The sequence below is a fragment of the Amphiura filiformis genome, chromosome 20 (assembly GCF_039555335.1).
Source record: "Amphiura filiformis chromosome 20, Afil_fr2py, whole genome shotgun sequence".
NCBI classification, from domain to species: domain Eukaryota; kingdom Metazoa; phylum Echinodermata; class Ophiuroidea; order Amphilepidida; family Amphiuridae; genus Amphiura; species Amphiura filiformis.
In genome coordinates, this window is record NC_092647.1 from 3,526,655 (window position 1) to 3,548,044 (window position 21,390).

The 21,390-nt window shown below is 36.4% G+C and overlaps 1 protein-coding gene across 2 annotated transcripts in view; it reads left to right on the forward strand.

The window, feature by feature from the left end:
• The window catches only part of LOC140142592 (divergent protein kinase domain 2A-like), a 67,794-nt gene that overhangs the window by 26,635 nt on the left and 19,769 nt on the right, over positions 1 to 21,390 (forward strand). For both annotated transcript variants that reach the window (XM_072164589.1, XM_072164588.1), the window contains exons 2-3: positions 16,908 to 17,713; positions 18,277 to 18,476. In XM_072164589.1, the coding sequence (XP_072020690.1) occupies positions 16,946 to 17,713; positions 18,277 to 18,476 (968 nt within the window). In that variant the 5' untranslated portion in view covers positions 16,908 to 16,945. The remainder of the gene's footprint in view (positions 1 to 16,907; positions 17,714 to 18,276; positions 18,477 to 21,390) is intronic.

Genomic DNA, 21,390 nt, shown 5'->3' on the forward strand with positions numbered 1-21,390 from the left:
CTATTTGTTTTGCAAAGTATTATCTATTTTATGAAGTAAATATTCCCTTATTAAGTCCGATGTATACTCCACTTCGCGACCGCGATTCCGCAGGTTTCTTCGCTTCGCGGAGAGTTGGATTTGGTTCAACTTTTGGGGGTAGGCCAGCGAAGTTTCTATATGAAAGCACAGAGTGGGCAATAATTCTTCGCGATACTCGGCGATATTTTGATGAAGTATACATGAATACCTTCGCGCGAAGCTGGGAATTAATTTTTTCATCACAGCTTCTCGCGAAATGGTGAAGTGGAGTATACATCGGACTTTAAGCTGCATGTACCATAACCGTAGATATCGATTTTGCTTTCCAAAATGTGTTGATTTTCTCCTTAAATTGGTTTGTTGTCCTAACATTCACAACATCTTTGGGAAGTTTGTGTCCATGTGATCGAGAGGAAAAACTCTTTCTATGTTCAGGTCTTTGTTCAGTTGCTTCTTGAAGAGCTTAGTTGTGTCATGGACGTACTAATGTGTCATGGACAGCTACGGACGTCTTATTTAGTACGTCCATGGTTGTGTCCCCTGGTATCTTTATTGTGAAGAGCTCCTCTGGTCTGATATCTTCTAAATGCATTTTTAGGTCCAAGACAAATGAATGTCTGTAACTTCTTGATTTACATGTAGTGGTTTTGGTTTACTTTGCACCATAATTGTATAAATTAACAATTTATTTAGGTAAATTTTAAATTGCAAATTGTGTCTGTTTATATGGATTAGGCTAAACAGGTGCCTGCTTTCTACCACTACCACTTGCTTTCGAGATATAAATTTACTATACCACAGTATGTGTATAGGGCCGGATCCCCGTTAGGCCCTTCACAATTAATTCTTAGTTTCCTGTTTCAAGTTTGAAAATAAAGGACGAGGCGACTTTTAATTATTAATTATTAATTATCTATTAATTATTAATTATCTATTACTTTCTTTATTTTGAAAATGTGGTCGTGACTATTATCAACAGTCCATTTGGTCATTTTGACTAAGACTACGGATTTAATTATTTTACCTTTATAATGGATTTTAACATTAATATTAGTAGGGGACCCTACAATGTTCTTGTTTTATATTCATAATCAAGTTGAGATGATCAAAAACAGATATTAGCAAATAAAAGTAATTACAAAGTCAATTAAAAGATGAAAATACGTAAATAAAAATAAAATAATTAAATATTTTTCCATTCTTGATTTTGGACGCGCGAGGGAAACAGGAAACTAAGGATCAATTGTAATTGGCCTTATGGATCCATAAACCAATATCAATTATCATCATGATTGTAGCCTTATCTTTTCACAATAAACCATTTTCAGAGGAAGGAAACCCTTCTGTCAAACATTCCCACTGGCCCTGAACACACAAATATTGTAATACAATGCCACTGCTTGTGCCCGAAGTGGGTAAGTGCAATAGCTGCCCTGTGAACATTTGGCAATTTGCACACAGTATATTGTACTTATCTACACATGGCAGCTACACATGGCAGCTATTTCACTTACACACTTCTGGCACTGAGCAATTGAATGACTAAGAAAGCAAAGTAAACTTGTTTCACAATTTGGATAGCTTTTGCTTAAACACTGGATGCAACAATTCCTCCATTCATGTTGGTAATGTTAAGCAAACAGCAGTAGTGTTTTCATATTTTTCTTTTCACCTCAGAAGTGGATAATGCTTTTAGGGTAGTGAGTCGATACAATGGTATCGAGGTTAGATGGGTCGGAAAGTAGATTATGATTGTTGAGTGCACTATATGGTGTCAGCTATAGCATATTTGAGAAAGCTTATCCCATGTACAATATAATATGTCATGAGAATACATCATACCTGCAAAGTGGAACATTGAGCATTTTGTTGCCACTTTGAGATGAAGAGGGTGAGATGGCTGGGAGAATACATATCCTCGCTGGGAGAATACGATCGATGAGGGTTTGAGCCTGGGCTTGCCATTTTTAGGTGAGAATTCTCTTCCTCTCCCAAAATGTTCCTAAGACTAGGAGGGTGAGATGGCCGATACAAATCCTCACCGCCCGGTGTCGTCACTTAACATTCAAAGGCGTAACGCATGATCGTTCCCTAAGTCAAAAATACCCCCCTATTTTGCGCGGTTTCAAGAACATTTTCGTCATTTTTTACCCCTATTTTACACGAAAACAGGTACAAATTAGCCTTTAAAAATACCCCTATTTTTTGCATTTCAAGTACACTTTTACAAAAGTACCCCTTTTTTAACATTTCAAGAACACACACAAAAACACTTGTTCTGATTCATTGTCTGATTCAGAACTCTGTTGTCCTTATAAATGAGGAAAATAACAGAAAAATATAGTACATCCAATAAGATGCATCATGTGTTTTTTATGATACAGTTATCAACAATGTAATCTTTTTTTTTTTTTTTTTGCAAAATAAAGCTTGAATGTGACTAATACATAAACTGACTGACAAAAATTACGAACTCTGGCATTTGCCACGAATTCCCTCACTCAAACCACTATATCAGCCCCATCTTTAGATATTTTCAAGAATAAAAATTCCCTTTAAAGGGAAAGCCAGCTTCAATGCAGAAGATGCCTTGTAATTAGTTTGGGTGGTGGCATTTTTAGGATCACTCTTTGTTATGATCCATCATGTTTCATGACAGTCCACCAAACCATCAATGATGAGAACATGCACACAGAAACAGCAAACCAAACAACTCCTATAACTTCCTGTCAATTAATTACTCCAAATTGTTCTGTCTTTTTGTCTTTTCTGCCTTTTAGGCTACCCTTAGCTCATTATTAATATAAAGAAATGCAGTTTTTAGTTAATTGGCTAAAAACTGCCATCCAACTTGCCTTATACATGCACATTAATTTTATATTAATTACATAATTTATACTTAATATAGCACATTATAAAATGTATAAAGACTGATATTGTTCAATTATAATAGGCCTACATGTATATATATTATACCCATATCAAAAATAGGCCCTGAAATTGCATCGAATTTTTCCCGTTGAAAAGACAAAACTGATGTTTAAGATATAAATTATTTCATAAATGACATTTTGAGTCATTTTTATCCATAAAACGATACAGATTATAGGATATTTTTACTTTGACTTTTCGTCCATAAAGGTTTTAATCATGTTATCAATACACTCACATCTCATGCTGTGCTGATCTCCATGAGGTCTGCATGAATGTAAATCTAAGAACGCCTGATAACAAGGATTCTATAATTTTCTTTTCGTTGATATGCTGTGGAAACTATTATAGGCCTGGCATGAACTTTTAATGTCATATTTCCTTCAAACCCTAACTTTTGAAATTCTCTCTCGTTTTCATTCGTTGAAACGGCAAAACATACTTTCTTTTTCTTACAAATCCAATAACAGGTCTATTATATATTTTCACCATAAAAAGTTCCATAAAGTAATTCAAACCAATGCTAGTACCCGTAATCTCTTTAGCAAACAAAGACGATCTCCGAATTAGATCATAGCCAGCTAACGCTGGCGATAACGCTGGCGAAAACCTCTAGCTTGCCGGTCACCAAATAGTTAGCGATTTGCGGTTTTCGCCCTGCTGACTACAACTTCAGAAGGTTCCTTTATGATCAGGTGCCATTTCAAGGGTTTTGTGGGTACCCAGTTTGTCAAGGCTCCGGAGGCCGGGCGCATCATTAATAAAGCCGATGAAAAAAGTCCCATGGAATCAGCGGCCAAACTGGGTAAGTCCCCAGTGACGTAATCGGTGTAAACAAACCATGAAACAAGTAAAACCGAGTCAAGCGTGTTGCTGAATATTTAGGCCGGGATATTAGGAAGGCAAAAAAGTTTCACAAAAGTGAAATCCGGGAGTAAATTGAGCGAGAAATGGTAAGATTTCTTGGGATTTCAACATTTAGTATCACGATTCACAAAAATATACCCTATTTTTTAATTTCGAGTACACCGTCGTCAAAAACAACCCTATTTTTTAAACATCGCGAACATTTTATGTTCGCGAACATAGTTTAAAAATAACCCCTTTTTTCGCGAAATTGGGAACGATCATGCGTACACATAGTCAATGTTAAGTGACGACACCGGGCCTCACCGGGAGAATACAATCTATGAGGTTTTTGCCTTTTTAGGTGAAAATAATCTTCCTCTCCCATAAGGTCGGAAATCACTACACAGCAATTTGCTCATTCAGAAAATGGTAAATATCATGAAAATTCAGTTTTTAGCACCTTTGTTTTACTATAATAGGCCGCTAGTATAGCATAGCTGATGTGGTAACATAGCCTGCTATGGTGGTTAAGCCGAAAGCTGTGTAAAAAAGTCAAACATTTACATGACATCTCTACTGAGAAATTAGCTGTATTTGGGGCTTCAACTGCCAATACTACCATTTTCCTTGTTTTTTTACCAAATTTGCCATTGCAAAAATACCTAATGACAATTTTAATGATGTATCCTTCACTTATAAGCAATTAATATACAATTTCATTTTTCCTCTTTCACTGGATCACTGAATTGGCTTTTAAAAACAGTTTTGTGTTCTAGATGTATTACTTTTTCAGTGCTGTGAACTTTGAAGAAAGTACAACCACTTTAATAGCCCAACATTGTTATTATTTATATAATACAAGATAATTCCTAAGCTTCCTTCTTTATTTTTTTAATACTAGAAAATATTAATACTAAACATATTCCTTACAATGAAATACTGCAGCCAAGCACAACATGATATATCAATATTTACTAAGCCATTTCCAGAGTACCCTGTGAGATTTTATGCTTGATCTGTCCAGGGTTGCCAAAAGATTTCAGCCCGAATCGCGGGTCAAATAATCGAAAAGTCGCCCAATTTTTTCTCTTTACCATTGGTTTCTATGGGGCAGGAAACTATCGGAAGTCGCGGGAGCCAATGTTGAAAAGTCGCCCAATTTTTTTCTTAACCATTGGTTTCTATGGGACAGAAAATTGTCCAAAGTCGCGGGAAAAATCTTCAAAAGTCGCCCAATTGGGCTAACAAATCGCGGGTTTGGCAACCCTGGATCTGTCCAGAGATGAGAAGAAATTCTTCTCCAATCTTAGCCTGTCATTCACACAAGAACATTCATAGGATGAACATTGGTTGGGCTATTCCAGTTGAAATCCACACTACCCTTGTGGAAGATTTTGGAAAAACCTTCCACAGGGGGAGCAAGTCTTTCAAATGTAATTGGTCAAAGTTAATCATTTTGAAACCCATACTCCCCTGTATTATGGTTAGATATCTTCCACAACTGGAGTAAGTATTTCAAACGGAAGTTGCCCAATTGTCTATTCTATTCGAAGCTTATACTCCCTCTGTGGAAGACTTTAGCTAAATCTTCCACAGGGGAAGTGTGGACCGGAAATGTGGATTGTTTATGGAATAGTCCATTCTCCTCACTGTCTCCATAGCTCATCTAAATTAACATGAACAAGGTCAGGTGCTCTTCTATCTGTAATTTGTGTAAACAGAACAACAGTATTCTTTTATCATATCGAGGGTTGAGAGCCAGAATGCCGTAACTCATAACGACCTGACCCTACATGTACAAAATGAGCACCAAGTGGTCAGGACACTGTAGAAGATACAGTCCATTAAGGGACCGTTCACAAACACTTGTAAGGGGGGCCTGATGCAAAAAAAATTTCATCACAAAATTTTTTTGGGGCCCCCTTTACAGACCTCAAAAATTTCAGGTCGCCCCCCCTTTTTTGTCTTGAAAATTATGGGTGAACCCCATAGAAAAGCATAAACTTAATTATTCCAGGAAAATTTGTGGTCATTTTTTCAGGCCCCCCCCCTTAGGAGGGTCAACATTTTTCCGGGCCCCCGTTTTGCATCAGGCCCCCCTTACAAGTGTTTGTGATTGGTCCCTAAACATGACAAAATTCAATGAAAAACAAAAGAAATTTTGAGGGAAATATTGATTTTTGAAGACCAAAGGAAGGAGCCATCCTAACATGTTTGGTATGATTTTTAAAAGGGTATGAAATATTAAAGGATTTCAAATCGGGAATTGCTCAGAAAGTTATAGTGTCAACTTTATGCTCATTTCGTGAGAGCATCCTGAGCCCGGGCCTGAGTAGTTCATTGTGAGTTATAAGGCTTGCTGGTTCTGAACAGCCTCTGAACCCTTGATATCAATGATATCATTCATTTCTTGTCAGCATAGGCCCCCAGCATAGGCCCCCGGCATAGGCCTTCAAACACAAGGCCTATGATGTAAGTTTTCATGACTGTACTGGAAACCTATAAGGGGGCCAGGAAGGGAGCCACTTGAGAAATGATTTTAATTAAAGCCATATTATAACATTTGCTGAGGAAGACGCCCTCACTGAATTTTTAAAATTCCTTTTTTTACACGATTAAATTGTACTTTATTAAACCAATATACCCTGCAAAAATCAAGACTCTCTAGGTGCTGTAGTTTTGTCAAAATCCGAGATTTTGAATAAAACGCCGGATTCGGCGCTTTATTATTATGATGGAATTATTCGTCGAACGCATACACGATGTTCATAACACACAGTACGTACATGGCATGCAGTACGGTGATATACACAACAAAGGATCGTACCACAACATGACCGAAGGAGTGGTTAGTATGGGCGACATGTGCGCTGGTAGTAAATTCAATTTTCTTTGCTTTGCCGTAGTTGTTCGGCTCAAAAATAAAAGGGATATATCTGACAGTAAAAGCTAACATTTTATGGCAAAGGATTACTAATATATTTTGTTTGAAAATGTTATAATATGGCTTTAAAATGTGAGGAAGGAAAAATGTTGCATTTGATGAGCGGGTGTGGCAAGTGGAGTTGAAAAAAACACTCCTTTAAAAGAAAGTGGATGTTTCTGTGATCAGAATTTAACTTGTACATACTGGTAAGTTTAAACCATCGAGATACGAATGGTTTAAACAATCCCAAGCCGTGTTTAACGGTCAACTGTTGGAACCAGGGCTCGATTTGGAGGGGTTCTACATGCACAGATACATGTGAAATTGGTTCTGTGCATGTAAAATTTTGCCTGTACATGCAATAGTGTGATATTCAGCCCATATTCAAGGAAAAACTGCATTTTCTATATCAACCCTTGGTCAGAACAACCTGTATTAACGCAACCTGTTAAATTATTTTTATACAACTGCTATGCAGTTCACCCTGGTTTAAACTTGTAGACCATATTTAGGATATTTTGATGTTATATGAAACTTACTTTATTTAGGATGTGTCTATGAGCGTACATGTATATTGGTGGTCACTTTGGTGGTCACTACATGTGTATATTCTGATTTAAAGTAAACCACCAATTGTCCAATTATTGATAATTGCCCACTTTCAACATGTGCACTTAATAATACTGTCTACATGTATATTGATTGAATTGCTCATTACTTTTAGTAGTAGGCCTAATTATGCCTACCATATCCTTATTTATTTATTTGACTGGCTTACATTATACAGTGACTACAGGGTAGCCCCTTCAGTGAGTTTATAGTACTTAATGCAATCCTAGGCCCCATTTTTCTTTGAAATTCCTTATAATTTTAAATGTTGTAACGGTGCTTTTACTATACTGTCTTCTCATGCTTGTGGTCAAACAATTGAATTACCCATTATCAGATAGAGAGGCATCTTTGAAACACAGTAATTTACTAATTATGTTGATATAAACATGTGTGGCTGATTGAGATATTAGGAAATCACTTCAAATCAGATTACGTTGGCGCTAGCAGTGATAAGACAACTACTGAAAACAGACCAACCAATTATACTAATTACTGGATTGTGAATAGTGTAATTTCCTTTAGACAAGCTGTATAGGCCTACAACAAATGATTGGTACATGTCTATTACTTCCATGATTGTACCCATCAGTTTTCATTGTTACAATGAGTCTGACACATCAAAATTCAAAGATCCAAACAATTTGTAGATACGGTAATTGCATTATACCCCGCATTATACAACTACAAGTAATAAACTATAGGCCTACATTTCAATATTATCCCAATTTCCAATGGTCCATTTTGGTCCTGTTGTGTTGCACTTGAACATGTTATTGTTAAAGTATGAACATTTTTTCAATTGTACACTATTTTACTTTAGCCCAAAAGTAAGGTGAAAGTTTGTGTTTACCAGGCCAATTTTCAATTTTACACTATTTTGCCCAAAATGAAGATAAAATATTGTGTTTCCTGGGCCCTTTAATTTTACACTATTAAAAAGACCACAGTGGTTGTCATAATTTATTTGTAACATATAGGCCTACTAAATGGAATCAGCCGATTGTTGTGTTTGTAGGTCAGAGTAATTTTGAATTAATGTTGTAATTACGACATTAAATGTATGAAATCTCCCATTGAGCTCCAAATGACCAAGATAGCAAAAGGCTTTCTTAATTTTCTTTCAACTTATCTCATTATTCCTGCTTAAAAACCTTTCTGAATAATGTTCAGTTTTTCCACGTAGTAATAAAATAATTTCATCATTTTTGGGTAAAGAATATAACAAAAATTAAAATAAACTAGAAATCGCTCATTATGGCTTTAATGATCTCTTTTATCATCATAATCCTAAGTTTTATAAGATGATTGTTTTTTATTGTCATAATCCTAAGTTTAAATATAATTTTTATTATTGTCATAATCCTAAGTTTTATAAGATTTTTTTAATGATCATAATCCTAAGTTAAAATAAGATTTTTTTTAATTATCATAATCCTAAGTTTTATAAGATTTTATTTTATTATCATAATCCTAGGTTTTATTTAAAAAAATGACCATGTAGGGTATTAAAAAGACCACACCATGCTACATGTAGTTGGATTCCTTGCATCATTTCCTTTCTGAAAATGTATACTTTTATATACTTATCATCATTACTTTTAAAGATAGAATACAAAGCAACATCTAAAATTTCCCACTTTAAGGGCCGCTACAGACTCTTCGTTTAATCTCTTTTCATTCTATTTTCAGTCATGTTTAAGTTCAAACGAATGTTTGATGATGTAAAGTCGATAATATGTTATGTAGAATGTCACATGCAAATACATTATCGATTTTACATCATCAAACATTTGTTAGAACTTAAACACTACTGGATGAGAATAGATTTTTAAATAACAAAGATACCTCACATCAACTATTCTACATCCCCTGAAAAGTCTGAAGGGGATGATAAGTCTGCAGGATTTCCTCATTAAATACAACTTATGCCTAATTCCATTCACACAGCCTTTTTCTGAATGAGAATAGATGACAAAAGATGTGTGATTTACACAATAACACACAATGGACCACAATAGCCTCATCCCAATAGCATAGTTCAATAACCTCAATTAAACATCCATAGTGCAAAATTTGACCTCAAGTTGCAGAGTATGAGTTTTTGTACCCAAATTTTCAAAGGTCATTCAATGAATGTACAGATGTATTGGGATTAAAGAACTGTGCCCCAGATAGATGAGCATGTTGTGGATCCTAGTGACATACCTCTTCAAAATCTGTTGTAGTTATTGTGTGTATTGAAAATCCAATTCAATAGAAATCTTCCCTGGATTTATCTCTTTGAATGTCTTCATTATAATCATGAATAATTCCTCATGCAACAAACTGTCTTGTGAAGAATGATTATATTGTCTGTTCATTGTTGCTACAATTAGGGTAATAATGAAGTAATTTCTGTAAGAAAAATGATGACCCTGCTTCATTGTGATGTATAATTTGAAGGTTTGATGTTCCCTGTCTACTGCCAGATGTCTCACAGTGAATCCCCAATTTATATAGTGCTTAAAAGTTGGAAACAGAGTTGATTTTTGCTTAACACTAACAGTGACATTAAATTTGCTCAAAATGAAATTATGAGTTTTGGAAGTGGACACAAGGATGAAGGTAAATTGGCTTTACACAGAAAGGGGAAATTATTTAATTAGCTGAAATTAAAAATTGGGAAATTGTTTTGCAGTTTCAAAATGCACATTGCTTTTTCATGTCTTAATAATGACTTGGGTATAATCAGGGATGTGGTATAACCCAATAAATATAAAATTCACATGGTATAAAAATAGACTAGGCTAGTCTTTCCCATTGATTAAGTAAACTAAATAAATAACTCTTTACAATGCAATGATATTCTCACACACACACAGTCATTGATTCATCAGCTGTATAATGTCTTCATTCATGCAAATATCAAACAAGGATCTCCCAGTATTTACATTCTGCATAAATGATGAGTGCTGATCTTGGTGTTATCATTGTATGTGATATTTCTGAAAGGCTCGTTGGTTATTTTCCCACATAAATATTGTATCAGTAAAAATACCCAGTAGTAAAATAGCGCCGCCGCGACACGAAGCCGGTCATCGCCGCTTCGCGGCGACCGGCTCGTTTCTCGTCGCATCGCAACTCGCTGCTCGTCGCTCGACTCCCTTCCCACTTGACAAGGATCGTCGGGAGGGATAGAGAGTCGTCTTTGACAAAGACTATGTGATATATACAAAATGTGTATAGATGCTTTGGAAAAAGGTTTATTGTCGGTTTTTAATGAAGCCGGTCATAAAACTGTTCAAAGTACATTTGATGCTTCCCGTGAATTGCAGATTTATTAGGTCTTATCGTAATTTTTAGATCTATTTTGAAGTATTTCTATATAACTAAGAATAATAAAATGATAAAAGGGTAGATTCGCAATGTTGGTGTGCTTACATGTGTGAAGGTAACAAAACACTAAATCAGGATGAATTTCTTCAGGTCTCGGACAGTTCCATTGAGTGCAAGGGGATGGGCATAGTGGTCACCCTCCCTAGAATTTTGATAAAAAATATTTTGATCATTTTATTTAAAACATAGCTTTTACGGGCACCATGTTTATTTTACCAGTTTCTGAACAGATAGTACTTTATGGCCAACATAGGTTTTTGGATAATTTGCAAGACTACTGGCAATTTCATGAAAATGCAACAAATAAGGTCTTTCTGAAATCTTCATTCATGGTGTTGGCTTTTTTAAAGACAGTTCTTGTTTACATCATTGAAATCAGTGCATTTTGAATGTGTGCTGCTACAATATGTATTTAAAAAAAACCCTGTTTATCTTGGGTTAAAATCAGGCTAAATATGCCTAGCAGATATGGAAAAAGGAGGGCAAACTTTGAACAATAAAAGCAAAGCTTTGACTTCTATACAATACCACTAAGTCAAGAAAAACATTATTTTACAGAACTTTACTCTATCGTTTTAAAATCTATATTATTATTGTCATATTATATGATATTGTTTTAACAACAATAATAAGATATTGTTTTAGAAATATATTTTTTCAGCAGAGCAGGTGTTACCAATCCAATGTATGAAATTAACTTTAATAGAAAATTGTTTACAAGACCTCAAGTGCTAGCAAATTGGACCAAAACAGTTGCAATTTTTTCGTTAATTTACAAAAAAAAATGCAACCTTGCCCATGGACTTGTGTTGATCAAGAGTGACCTAATCCGTCCTACGTGCCCTGGCAGACTTTATTTTGACAAAAAAGGTTTAACTCAATTTGTGTATGTAGCCTCACCTGAGGGTAGTACACAGTATTTTGTTGTCCACTCCCCGCTAATCACTAAAATAATTCTAAATTGAACAATCACACTGACAGTTTCACCTGTATCAATACTACCACTGCTGACTTTTTGGTCACTTTTGCTATTTTTAAAGGAGTCGGGTCATTAGTACAATGCTAAAATTGCACTGCAACCATTTCAAATAGTTTAGCTTTTTTCCCATTTTGGTGATCAATCATGTTAATAGTATATAATTATTCTAAATAGTATACGCAATTATATATTTCAGAGCCCTAGCCAAGTGATGCGACTGCAACGCAACCACCATGCCAATTCGAAAAAAGTTGACTTTTTATGTACAAAACTGTTGAAAACCACAATCAGCTTTTTTCCAGAAAAACATATAAATTAACCATTTTTGAAGGAAAATGCACAAAAGGTACACTTTATAGCTCCCTGTGACCCCCCCCCCCCATCCTGGCTACAGGCATGTGTACATTCAGTGGCATAGCATCATAGGGGCATGGGGGCACCTGGGGGGGGCAGGTGCCCCCCCCCCCAATTGGTTGCAAAATTTAGAAAATCCCATACATTTGTAGGAAAATTGTTTAAAAAACTGTACATTTTCATCTACTTTTAACAATATCTTTTATGTTTTTTGTGCAACCGCTCACAGAAGTATCCTGCGCCTTCTCGAGCCACTTCCGGTCCTGCCGGACCCATGACCCTGGGATTAAAAGGCAAGCGCGCTAGTGTATAGACCAAAAGAGGACTGCCCCGTCAGGTCTATAACACTAAAAACGCACTTATACCTCTGTGACAATGGGCGTATGCCCAACATTATACAGAAGTCGGATATGGTTGGAATTTTTGTAAAATGGTTTGATCATGTATTGAGCACTGCAACCATAAAATGACCTATCTACGATCCCTGTCTATTTGATATCATTGCAAAACAAATAATGACCACTTCAAAACTATAGCTTGTCATTTGTTACATAGAGCAAATAAAAGAACATAAACATTTCTGTGATAATGAAGATTGCATATCGGTAGAAGACGATGATTGATTGATTGATAAAAGAAGGCACCAGTCATCAATGTTTGGCATTTTCTAGCCATTGTTACTCTGTCAATGATTAACCAATCAGAATCGCTTCTGTGCAATGTGAAAAGTAGGGCAACTCAGTTGTAATGCTAACAGGTAGCTGTTCCAGTTGAAATCCATCACCCCTATGGAAGACATGACCTTAACTCTTACACCAAAAAAATCTTACAAGGAAAACCCCTGCGCATACATGCATACCACATGTTGCCATAACGCAAGTCATATAAACATCTCAAAAAAAGTAACTAACCCCCCTTAAATAATGACCATTATTCAAAAGGGGATATTGTATTACAAATCTGTAAAATGCGTTTGAAGCAGGATATATTTCTGCGCATTTTGACACCTCATTTGATACGATAGCCCAGAAAACAATAAAACACTGGTCAATTTAATGTAGTGTGGTCCAGATTTGAAAGTTGCACTTACATACAAATTTTTACAATACAAAAACACTCCGATATCATTACACGGATTTCCTTCCATTACACTGAATACAAAATCAATACAATTTACTGCAACTTTCAAATCTTGGGTTATATTGATTTAAATGTACGCTGTGACGTCAATATTTAGTCAATTGCTGCAAATGAGGTGTCAAAATGTGCAGAAATGAATTCTGCTTCCAAAGCATTCAACAGATTTGTAATACAATCACCCGTTTTTGAATAATGGTCATTATTTAAGGGGGTTAGTTACTTTTTTTGAGATGTTTATATGCACGGTATCACTGGCTGGGCCAGCGAAACTCCCACAGCAAGAGGTTGGGGATCTTGTGCTTGCGAGGGTTCCCAGAGTCGATTCGCGGGGGTACCTGACTTCTTTGTTCATCTTATATAATTTTTTGTTCCTCTTTCCCTTTGGTAAAAAACCATGTTCCACATTAGGGTAAATCTTCCACACAGGGTGTGTGAATTTCAAATGGGGTTACCTGAAAGGGGGGGGGGGCTATATTTGGAATCTATAGTATAGACTATACTCCCTATGCCTGGCCCCTGTGTGGGAGATAATTAGGTCATGTTGTCAATAGGGGGAGTATGCATTTCAACTGGAATAGCTCATAGTTTGCATGTACCTTCGAATGAGTGCCATTGACACAGAAATTGGCAAGTTTTAAAATGTTCTGCCTTGATAGATGTCTCTATAGCCATAAATAATGACATTAATTAGCTAATTGTAACTCAGTGTCACTGTTTTGTCATAATTATTTCATGATGAATTACATCACAGGATCTGATTTTCTGCTTTGCTGCACAACTCTTTACCCTGTCATATTTTACTTTTTTGTAAAATTTGTGTCCCAAACCTCAAAGGGCAAGTGAAGGGCAAGTTTTTTATGATTTTCTGGAACAATGCATTACAATAGAAGCTACCAAAAATGGTATGCATGTGGTGATGAATGGTTCCATCCTATTGTTACATTATCTACCTAGTTAGGCCTATTGTTTAACTTTTTCAGTAATATTTGGAATTTGAAAGATGAATTTTTCCAGTGTCAGTCTTGTCAAAGGGCAAATTAAGGACAAGTTGAGATTTTTCTGTATTAACCAAGTGACCTATATAAAATGATGCTAATTTTGTGTGACTGATCTTATCCTGGCAGGGTACAAAATGTACAAGTAATGGGATATTTCATTTAAAATCCATGTTCCCCCTGTGGAAGATTTTGAAAATATCTTCTATGGGGACTTGGGAGTATGAATTTTAAATGGAATTGGAATGAACACATTAGTGAAAAGAGCAAACAAAATTTTTTAGGGGGTGATACTCTCATAGCCTATCCCCGATCCCTAGTAGCGTTCGCTAAAAAGATAGTGCTTTGATAGTTCAGCTTGCTTGCTTCGCTTGCACCATTCAGAGTTTTTTCAGCAGCTACCTACATCTCTGGTAAATGGGCTAGATATAAATATATAAATACAAGCAAAACTTGCAGGAAATTTGGCATATTTGAATGTTTCTGTATTGTTTTCCTTTTGAAGTGTGTTATTTAAAAGGTACCTTGTAAATGTGTGCCAATAATTGCTCCCCCTCCCTCTTTCTACATGTAGCTAGGGTCTGTGCTTCGACCTGCCAAAATTGCTTGCCTCCCATTTTGGCTTGCCAACGTCAACAGTGGTGTAGCCAGGACCTTTTCAGAGGGGGGGGGGGAAAGGCAAATTTCCAGGGGAAGTTTGACAAAAAATTACAAAAAAGGCCTCCCATGGCAAGAGGGGGGCAAGACTTCTCACAGGGGGGTGCTGCCCGCCCACTCCCCTTTGGCTACGCCACTGCTTGCCAAAAAATATTACACAGCCCTTTATTTTGATATTCTAAAGATTTCTTCAGATATACATGTACACTTACTGCAAATTTGATACAATTTGAGGGATATATAACACCAGGGTTATCACAAAACAGTTGATCCACAAAATGATTTGTATGGTTCTCGGTAAATCAAATGGTACTTTTTGTTGACAAAAAACTTCATATTTTAATGATAACAAAATAATGCAAAGAAGTTATCTAAATATGGGAAAAGGTTGACAGTCAGTGTAAAATTTCACATGTAATGTTTGAATTCAAAAGTGCAGTATTAGCTGGATCTAGAGGTCCTTTATCCCTATTGAGTACTACAAAATACTACATGATATACCTGATGTGATGTGGCAAAAAGTGATATATAGGCCTAGGCATGCTTTCGTTGGCCTGGCCAGCGAAAGACCTGTGGCTAAGTGTCGCCGACCTAGTGCTTGGCATGCGAGGGGTCTTGGGTTCGAATCCCACCCAGAGCAATCAACTTCTTCATTTGTTTTCTCTCTTTATTCCTTCCTTCTTTCCCTTCCTGTTGCCAAAAAGCACTTCCGGTATTAGGGTTAGGCAAAAAAAACCATCTCTTTGGTAAATCAGAGTTTGTTTCAATAAATTATTGCTCTGCATGCAAGCCATAGCCTTCAACAAAAAAAGTCCCAAGTTTTGAAATATTTATCCAAAATATCAAGAGCTATCCCAAGAACCACTGAACCAATACTAGGCTTGTTTGTACTCATTTTAATGCATTTTTCATGCTGATTCCAAATATGATCATGAAAATGTACACTTCCAAAATTCTTGAATTCTTAATAAAAAAAAATGAAATTTGTCGTCTGCAGTCAGACACCCACATGGATTATCAAAGGAGTTATTTTATGCTCTATATAATACAATCATGTTCAACATGTTCTTATTCACAATGGTTCTTTTGGTTGTGCATGTAATCATGGTAATACAATTGTTAAAACTTATGTTGGAGTAAATTGGCTTTTTGCACAATGCTGAATTGGGCTATTCCAATTAAAATACATACACCCCCTGCGGAAGACATGACCTTAATCTCCCACACACAGATGTAGATTTCCAATATAGAGCCAAACATTCAAATAACCCCATTTGAAATTCACACTCCCTGTGTGGAAGATTAAGGTCATGTCTTCCATAGGGGGTGTATGGATTTCAACCAGAATAGCCCATTTTGTGGGATTAGAAGGTGTTTCTTCAAAAAAGTCACTGTGAATCAGGAAGTTGTTTCGATCAATATGGTGAAACAAAATGGTTCAACTTTAGGACAATGCATAACATGTTGGAGAACAGTCACAGTCAATGCATTGTAATGTACGCACAAAAACTAATTTACGGTATGTTCTATAGGCTCTATATGCTCTTTTTTCGTGAAGGTTTTATTTTCATGAATTTCATGATTGATGACCAGGCGTGAAAATAACAACATGACAATACAGTTTTTATATAAAGTTAAATCTATAGGCCTACACAAACATAAATTCGCACAGTATCAAAAAATCCCAAAATCGTGAAAGATTATATACACGAAAATAACAGTGTTTCACCGTATACACTATTCGTCTCGGCCGTATACAGTATATGAACTTTGTCGCTATATATGTGTGAGAGTGAGAGCAAAAAAAACAGAAAATAATGTTGTACTAATATGAAAAATGCTTAGTGTTAATGTTAGTTGACATTTGCCGACAGGTGAACTTGTAACAACACCTTGGTATGAACATTGCACTTTTAATTTAAATATAACAAAATTTCTCTCCCACAAAGCTTCTTTTGTGATTTGCAATAACTTTGTACTTCATTTTCCTCTATATTTATACAGTGGTATGCAAAAATATTCAAAATAATTACCAGCTATTTTTTTTTTCATTTTTTTCTCACTGCAGAAACCTGACGGACGAATATAGCTCACAATGTTGTCAACATGACAATCCGGCCTCGAAGACGATTTGTCTATTTTCTCATTCTCACTACGGCTGCGTTTCTAAGTCTTCAGCTTTCGGGCATCAGCGTACACGATTTTGAGAATGCAGGACAAATGCAGGAGAACTTGGCACTACCGACAAGTCGGAATCGACCAGGGGGTGTTGGTCACGGACAAAGCTATCAAATATCTAGAAACACTCAAAATGACTTGCCATTGAATTTGAGACATGCCTTTTCTGGACATTCTGGAAACAATGTAGAAAATATAAATAGGGAAATAATTGTACAAAATGAAAACACACACACAAATCATGACAGATATAAAGATGGTTTTGGTGCAGAAGAAACTAATAAATTACATTTGAGGAATTTAGCGTCGTCAAAATTGCAAGACAGTATAGACCAACACAGTGGTCAGGACAGAAATGGATTTGCAATACGGCAACCCCCTGCTGTGACAAATAGAACGATAAAAGATGGCGGTAATACAACCGATAAAACCAACAAGGTAACATACGAGGAGGAGGTTTATCACCTAGCTGATAGTTACCAAATTGTACCACCAGCAGTCCTCCAGGAAGAGAATTGTCCTGTATGTTTCGGTACTTCCCTCTGTGATGAGTTCTATGAAGGTAATATAAAATGGGACCAACAGCCGATCCCTGTGGAACACAACAAAAATGTGCAGAGTTACAATGGGACTTGGATTGATGAGGTCCAGGGCAGAGTGTTAGCAGTAACCATCAAACAGTTTTCAAATCATAGGGTAAGTTTCAAAGGTCCGATTTCTTGAAAGCTTGGCTAGTGGTCAGGCTTTCTTAGCCAGAAGGCTAGTCCTACTAATGTGGATCCATTTTATTGATTTATATTTCCAGGTGATGTAGTATGTAAAATTGTAAGCACTGGTATAGAGAACTAATTGGGCTTAAGCCTGACCACTAGCCATGCTTCGAGAAACTGGCTAAAATTGTTTGGCAATGATTAAAGCAGTATCAAAGGATAGTCATAAAAGCTTAAATATTCATTGTAGTTTGTAAGAAAAATCCATGAAAATACAACTCAAAACTAGGGGGTGTATGCTGAAGGCAGGCATTAGGGTAGCCAGGACTTTTCCAGAAGGTAGGTAAAGGGGGCAAGGCAAGACAACTTTAAAGGGGGGAAAATTTAACGAAACATGGGCTTAAAATGACAAAAAAATCTTTAAAATCTTTAAAATATCAGGCCACCAGCATCCGGGAAGTGGGGGGGGGGCATGGCTTTTCACAAGGGACAGTTTCCCCCCTTGGCTATTAAGGTGTGTATCATTACTCTGGTTTGTTTTATGTCCAGATGTTGGACAACTACATCTGCCAGAAGACCTCATCTATAACCACAGAGAAGCAGCTCACATTGGACCAGAAGATCAAGAAGCAGTGTGACGTGTCATCTAAGGTTCTCATGATGGGTCTAGCAAGTAGTAATGTCACGCAGCAGAAGTATGTCAGAAGTGAAATCGGCAAACTGCAGTACAGGCAGAACACACTGTTTAGGTAAGTTATTAACATGGTAAATTAAAAATGGCTGCTAAAACTGTGACTTCTCACTAGTCCGAAGGGTCGCTAGTCTAAAGGTTCTCTACTCCGAAGGGTCGCTTGTCCGAAGGTTCTCTACTCCGAAGGGTCGCTTGTCCGAAAACCAAATTAAGTTTGCCAATCTGAAGGTTCTCTAGTTCGAATATAGAATAAGGGTTAGTGTTAGGATTAAGGTTTAGGGTTAGCGAGCCTTATTCTTTATTCAGACTAGAGAACCTGATTTATTATTCAGACTAGCTAACCCTCGTACTAGAGAATCCGATATTTGGACTAGCCAACCTTTTTCAGAATTCTTATTAGCGAATAGTAAATTACTTGTTTGAACTAGCGAACCTTTGGACTAAGGAGCCTTCGGACTAAGGAAACTTACAGAGTAGAGAGTTGTCACCGCTAAAACAAAAGTTTTTTTGTTGGAATTCACAGCAAAAACAGTTTCACTTTTCTAAAGACAATGTCGTTTTCACTTTATCAAACATGTTTTAATATTAAACATAGATGGAAAATGTTTGAACATTGATGTTTAATTTAAGAATTTGATAAGTAATTTTTAGTTTCTAAACATGTAACAGCGTGAAGGCAAGAATGTGTTGGCTAAATACAGTTTTTGGAGTGTATGGAAGCTTCTGCTACTGTATTTGCCCTGGTCCTGTGTGTACTAGAAACATTTCAGCTCATAGTGGGTTGAGGGTGCTGAGCACCCTGTGATGGCTGTGGATGCATTTTATATCTATTCAAAAAGATTTCAATTTGAGAAAAAAAAGGAACATCTCGTTTCAGTGGAAACTTGTTTGGCCAAGAGGCATGGAATAGTTTATTTTTCATTCAGTGTTCCTAACCACCATCAAAGCACAAAGTCAACATTATCAAAAGTCAAAGTATCACTAGGATCCATAACATGCTCATCTATCAGGGGCACAGTTCTTTAACCCCAATACATTTGCACATTCATTGAATGACCTTTGACAATTTTGGTACAAAAACTCATACTTTTCAACTTGACGTCAAATTTTGCACTTTGATTGTTTAATTGAGGTTATTGAACTATGCCATAGGGATGAGGCCATAGTGGTCCATACATGTAGTGTATATACACACCCACAAAACATAAAACCATGTCCTGAATGTTGAGACCAAGCCAAGTGAAGCTTTGCAAGAGGTATCATCAAAATGCAAGGCTAGTTTTCGATTACAAAAGAAATAATTAAGCACTTCCGAAAAGAATAGTTTCAATTTCAGCGGTGGTGGGGTCAATTTATTCACAATTAATTGAGGGTGACGGTGGTATCAATAACGAGTGGGAAATATGCAAAGTTAATTGATTATATGTGAAATTAGATCAGCGCTTGTCCCTAAAAGAAGATAGCTTACACTTCCCACAATGCATTTCTTCCATTTTGATTATCTGTACTGATTTGCTCATCTAGTGCAACATGGCCCAAAAGTACCCAAGCTTCAAAATAACCAGGTACCCAGGAGCTATTTACCCAATAGTCATAACATTTTGGCTCCTGGTTCACACCAAAATCATACAAATCAGGTTCTACATTTTGTTTTAAATAGGCCTGGTAGTTAAAGCAGGTTTTGTATTTAATGTGTACAATTGAAATTTAAAGGACTCTTAGCTTTGAATAAAAATGGCTTCTGGTTCACAGTGAATCACTAGATAAATCTTAATTAGGACCAGGAGCTGCTTTTTCCAAATGTGTGGCTCCTGGTCCAGATCTTGCAAATCCATGTTTGGCCAGTCTATTCTCAACATAAAAACCCATGCAAAGTAATACTGTAATTTGATGTAATGAGGTGAGTCAGGTGACACATCATGTTGCAAAGGTTTCTGGGAAGGGTAAGATCTCATCTCTGGCTTGTCCCTGTGCCAGTGCTATGATGCAAAATCTCATGCCCAATTGCATAGTTTAATAACCCTCATTTGATAATGATAAATCAAAATTTGAGCTGAAGTTGTGGAGTATGAGTTTTTGTACCCAACACACTCAGAGGTCATTCTGGCAATGTACAAGTATATTGGGGTTAAAGAACTGTGCCTTGACATATGAGTATGTTTATGAAGTGTTTTGGTGCTGATCTGGGCTATTCCAGTTGAAATCCATACACCCCCTATGGAAGACATGACCTTAATCTCCCAGAGTGTAGATTTCAAATACAGTCACCCATTCAGGTAACCCCCATTTGAAATTCACACTCTCTGTGTGGGAGATTTAGGTCATGTCTTCCACAGGGGGTGTATGGATTTCAACTGGAATGTCCATTTGTGAACAAAGTTCTATGCTTTCATGGTGTCACTTAAATTACTTCATAAATAATCACAAAATTGGAACCACTTATTTGGTTACAGTAGCAGCATGCGGAATAAAATGAAAGTGTGGCCTATAGAGCCAAGAATGAGAAAAGTTGAAATTAGGCCAAATAAAAAAATAAACATGTTTCACGTCCCCTCCCGCTTCCTTTTTTGAGGTTTCTTCAATTTTATTTTTATTTTTTGAAATTCAGTTATAACTTTTCAAAAAATATGTCTAGGAAGTAGAGATGCTTTCTATAGCCTTGCTAATGTACAAGAAACACTTTTAAAGGTTTTATGATAGTTAGAGGGGTCTATCTCTCAGAACAACAAATAAAAAGAGGCCTCCTCCTTTTCCAGGCATTATTGTATACGCTAAAAACAGCTCTAATTATGGGTATTTACATCGATTTTATCTAAAAAATAAAAAGCCCCCTCTTCCTCCTTTTTTTCAAAAACCGGACGTGAAACATGTTTTTTATTTTACTTGGCCTTACTGAAACAGCTAATTATGTGTGCAAGGGGATTATGAATGGGAACCAGTTTTGGCATAGAGGGCAAATATTGACAAAAATG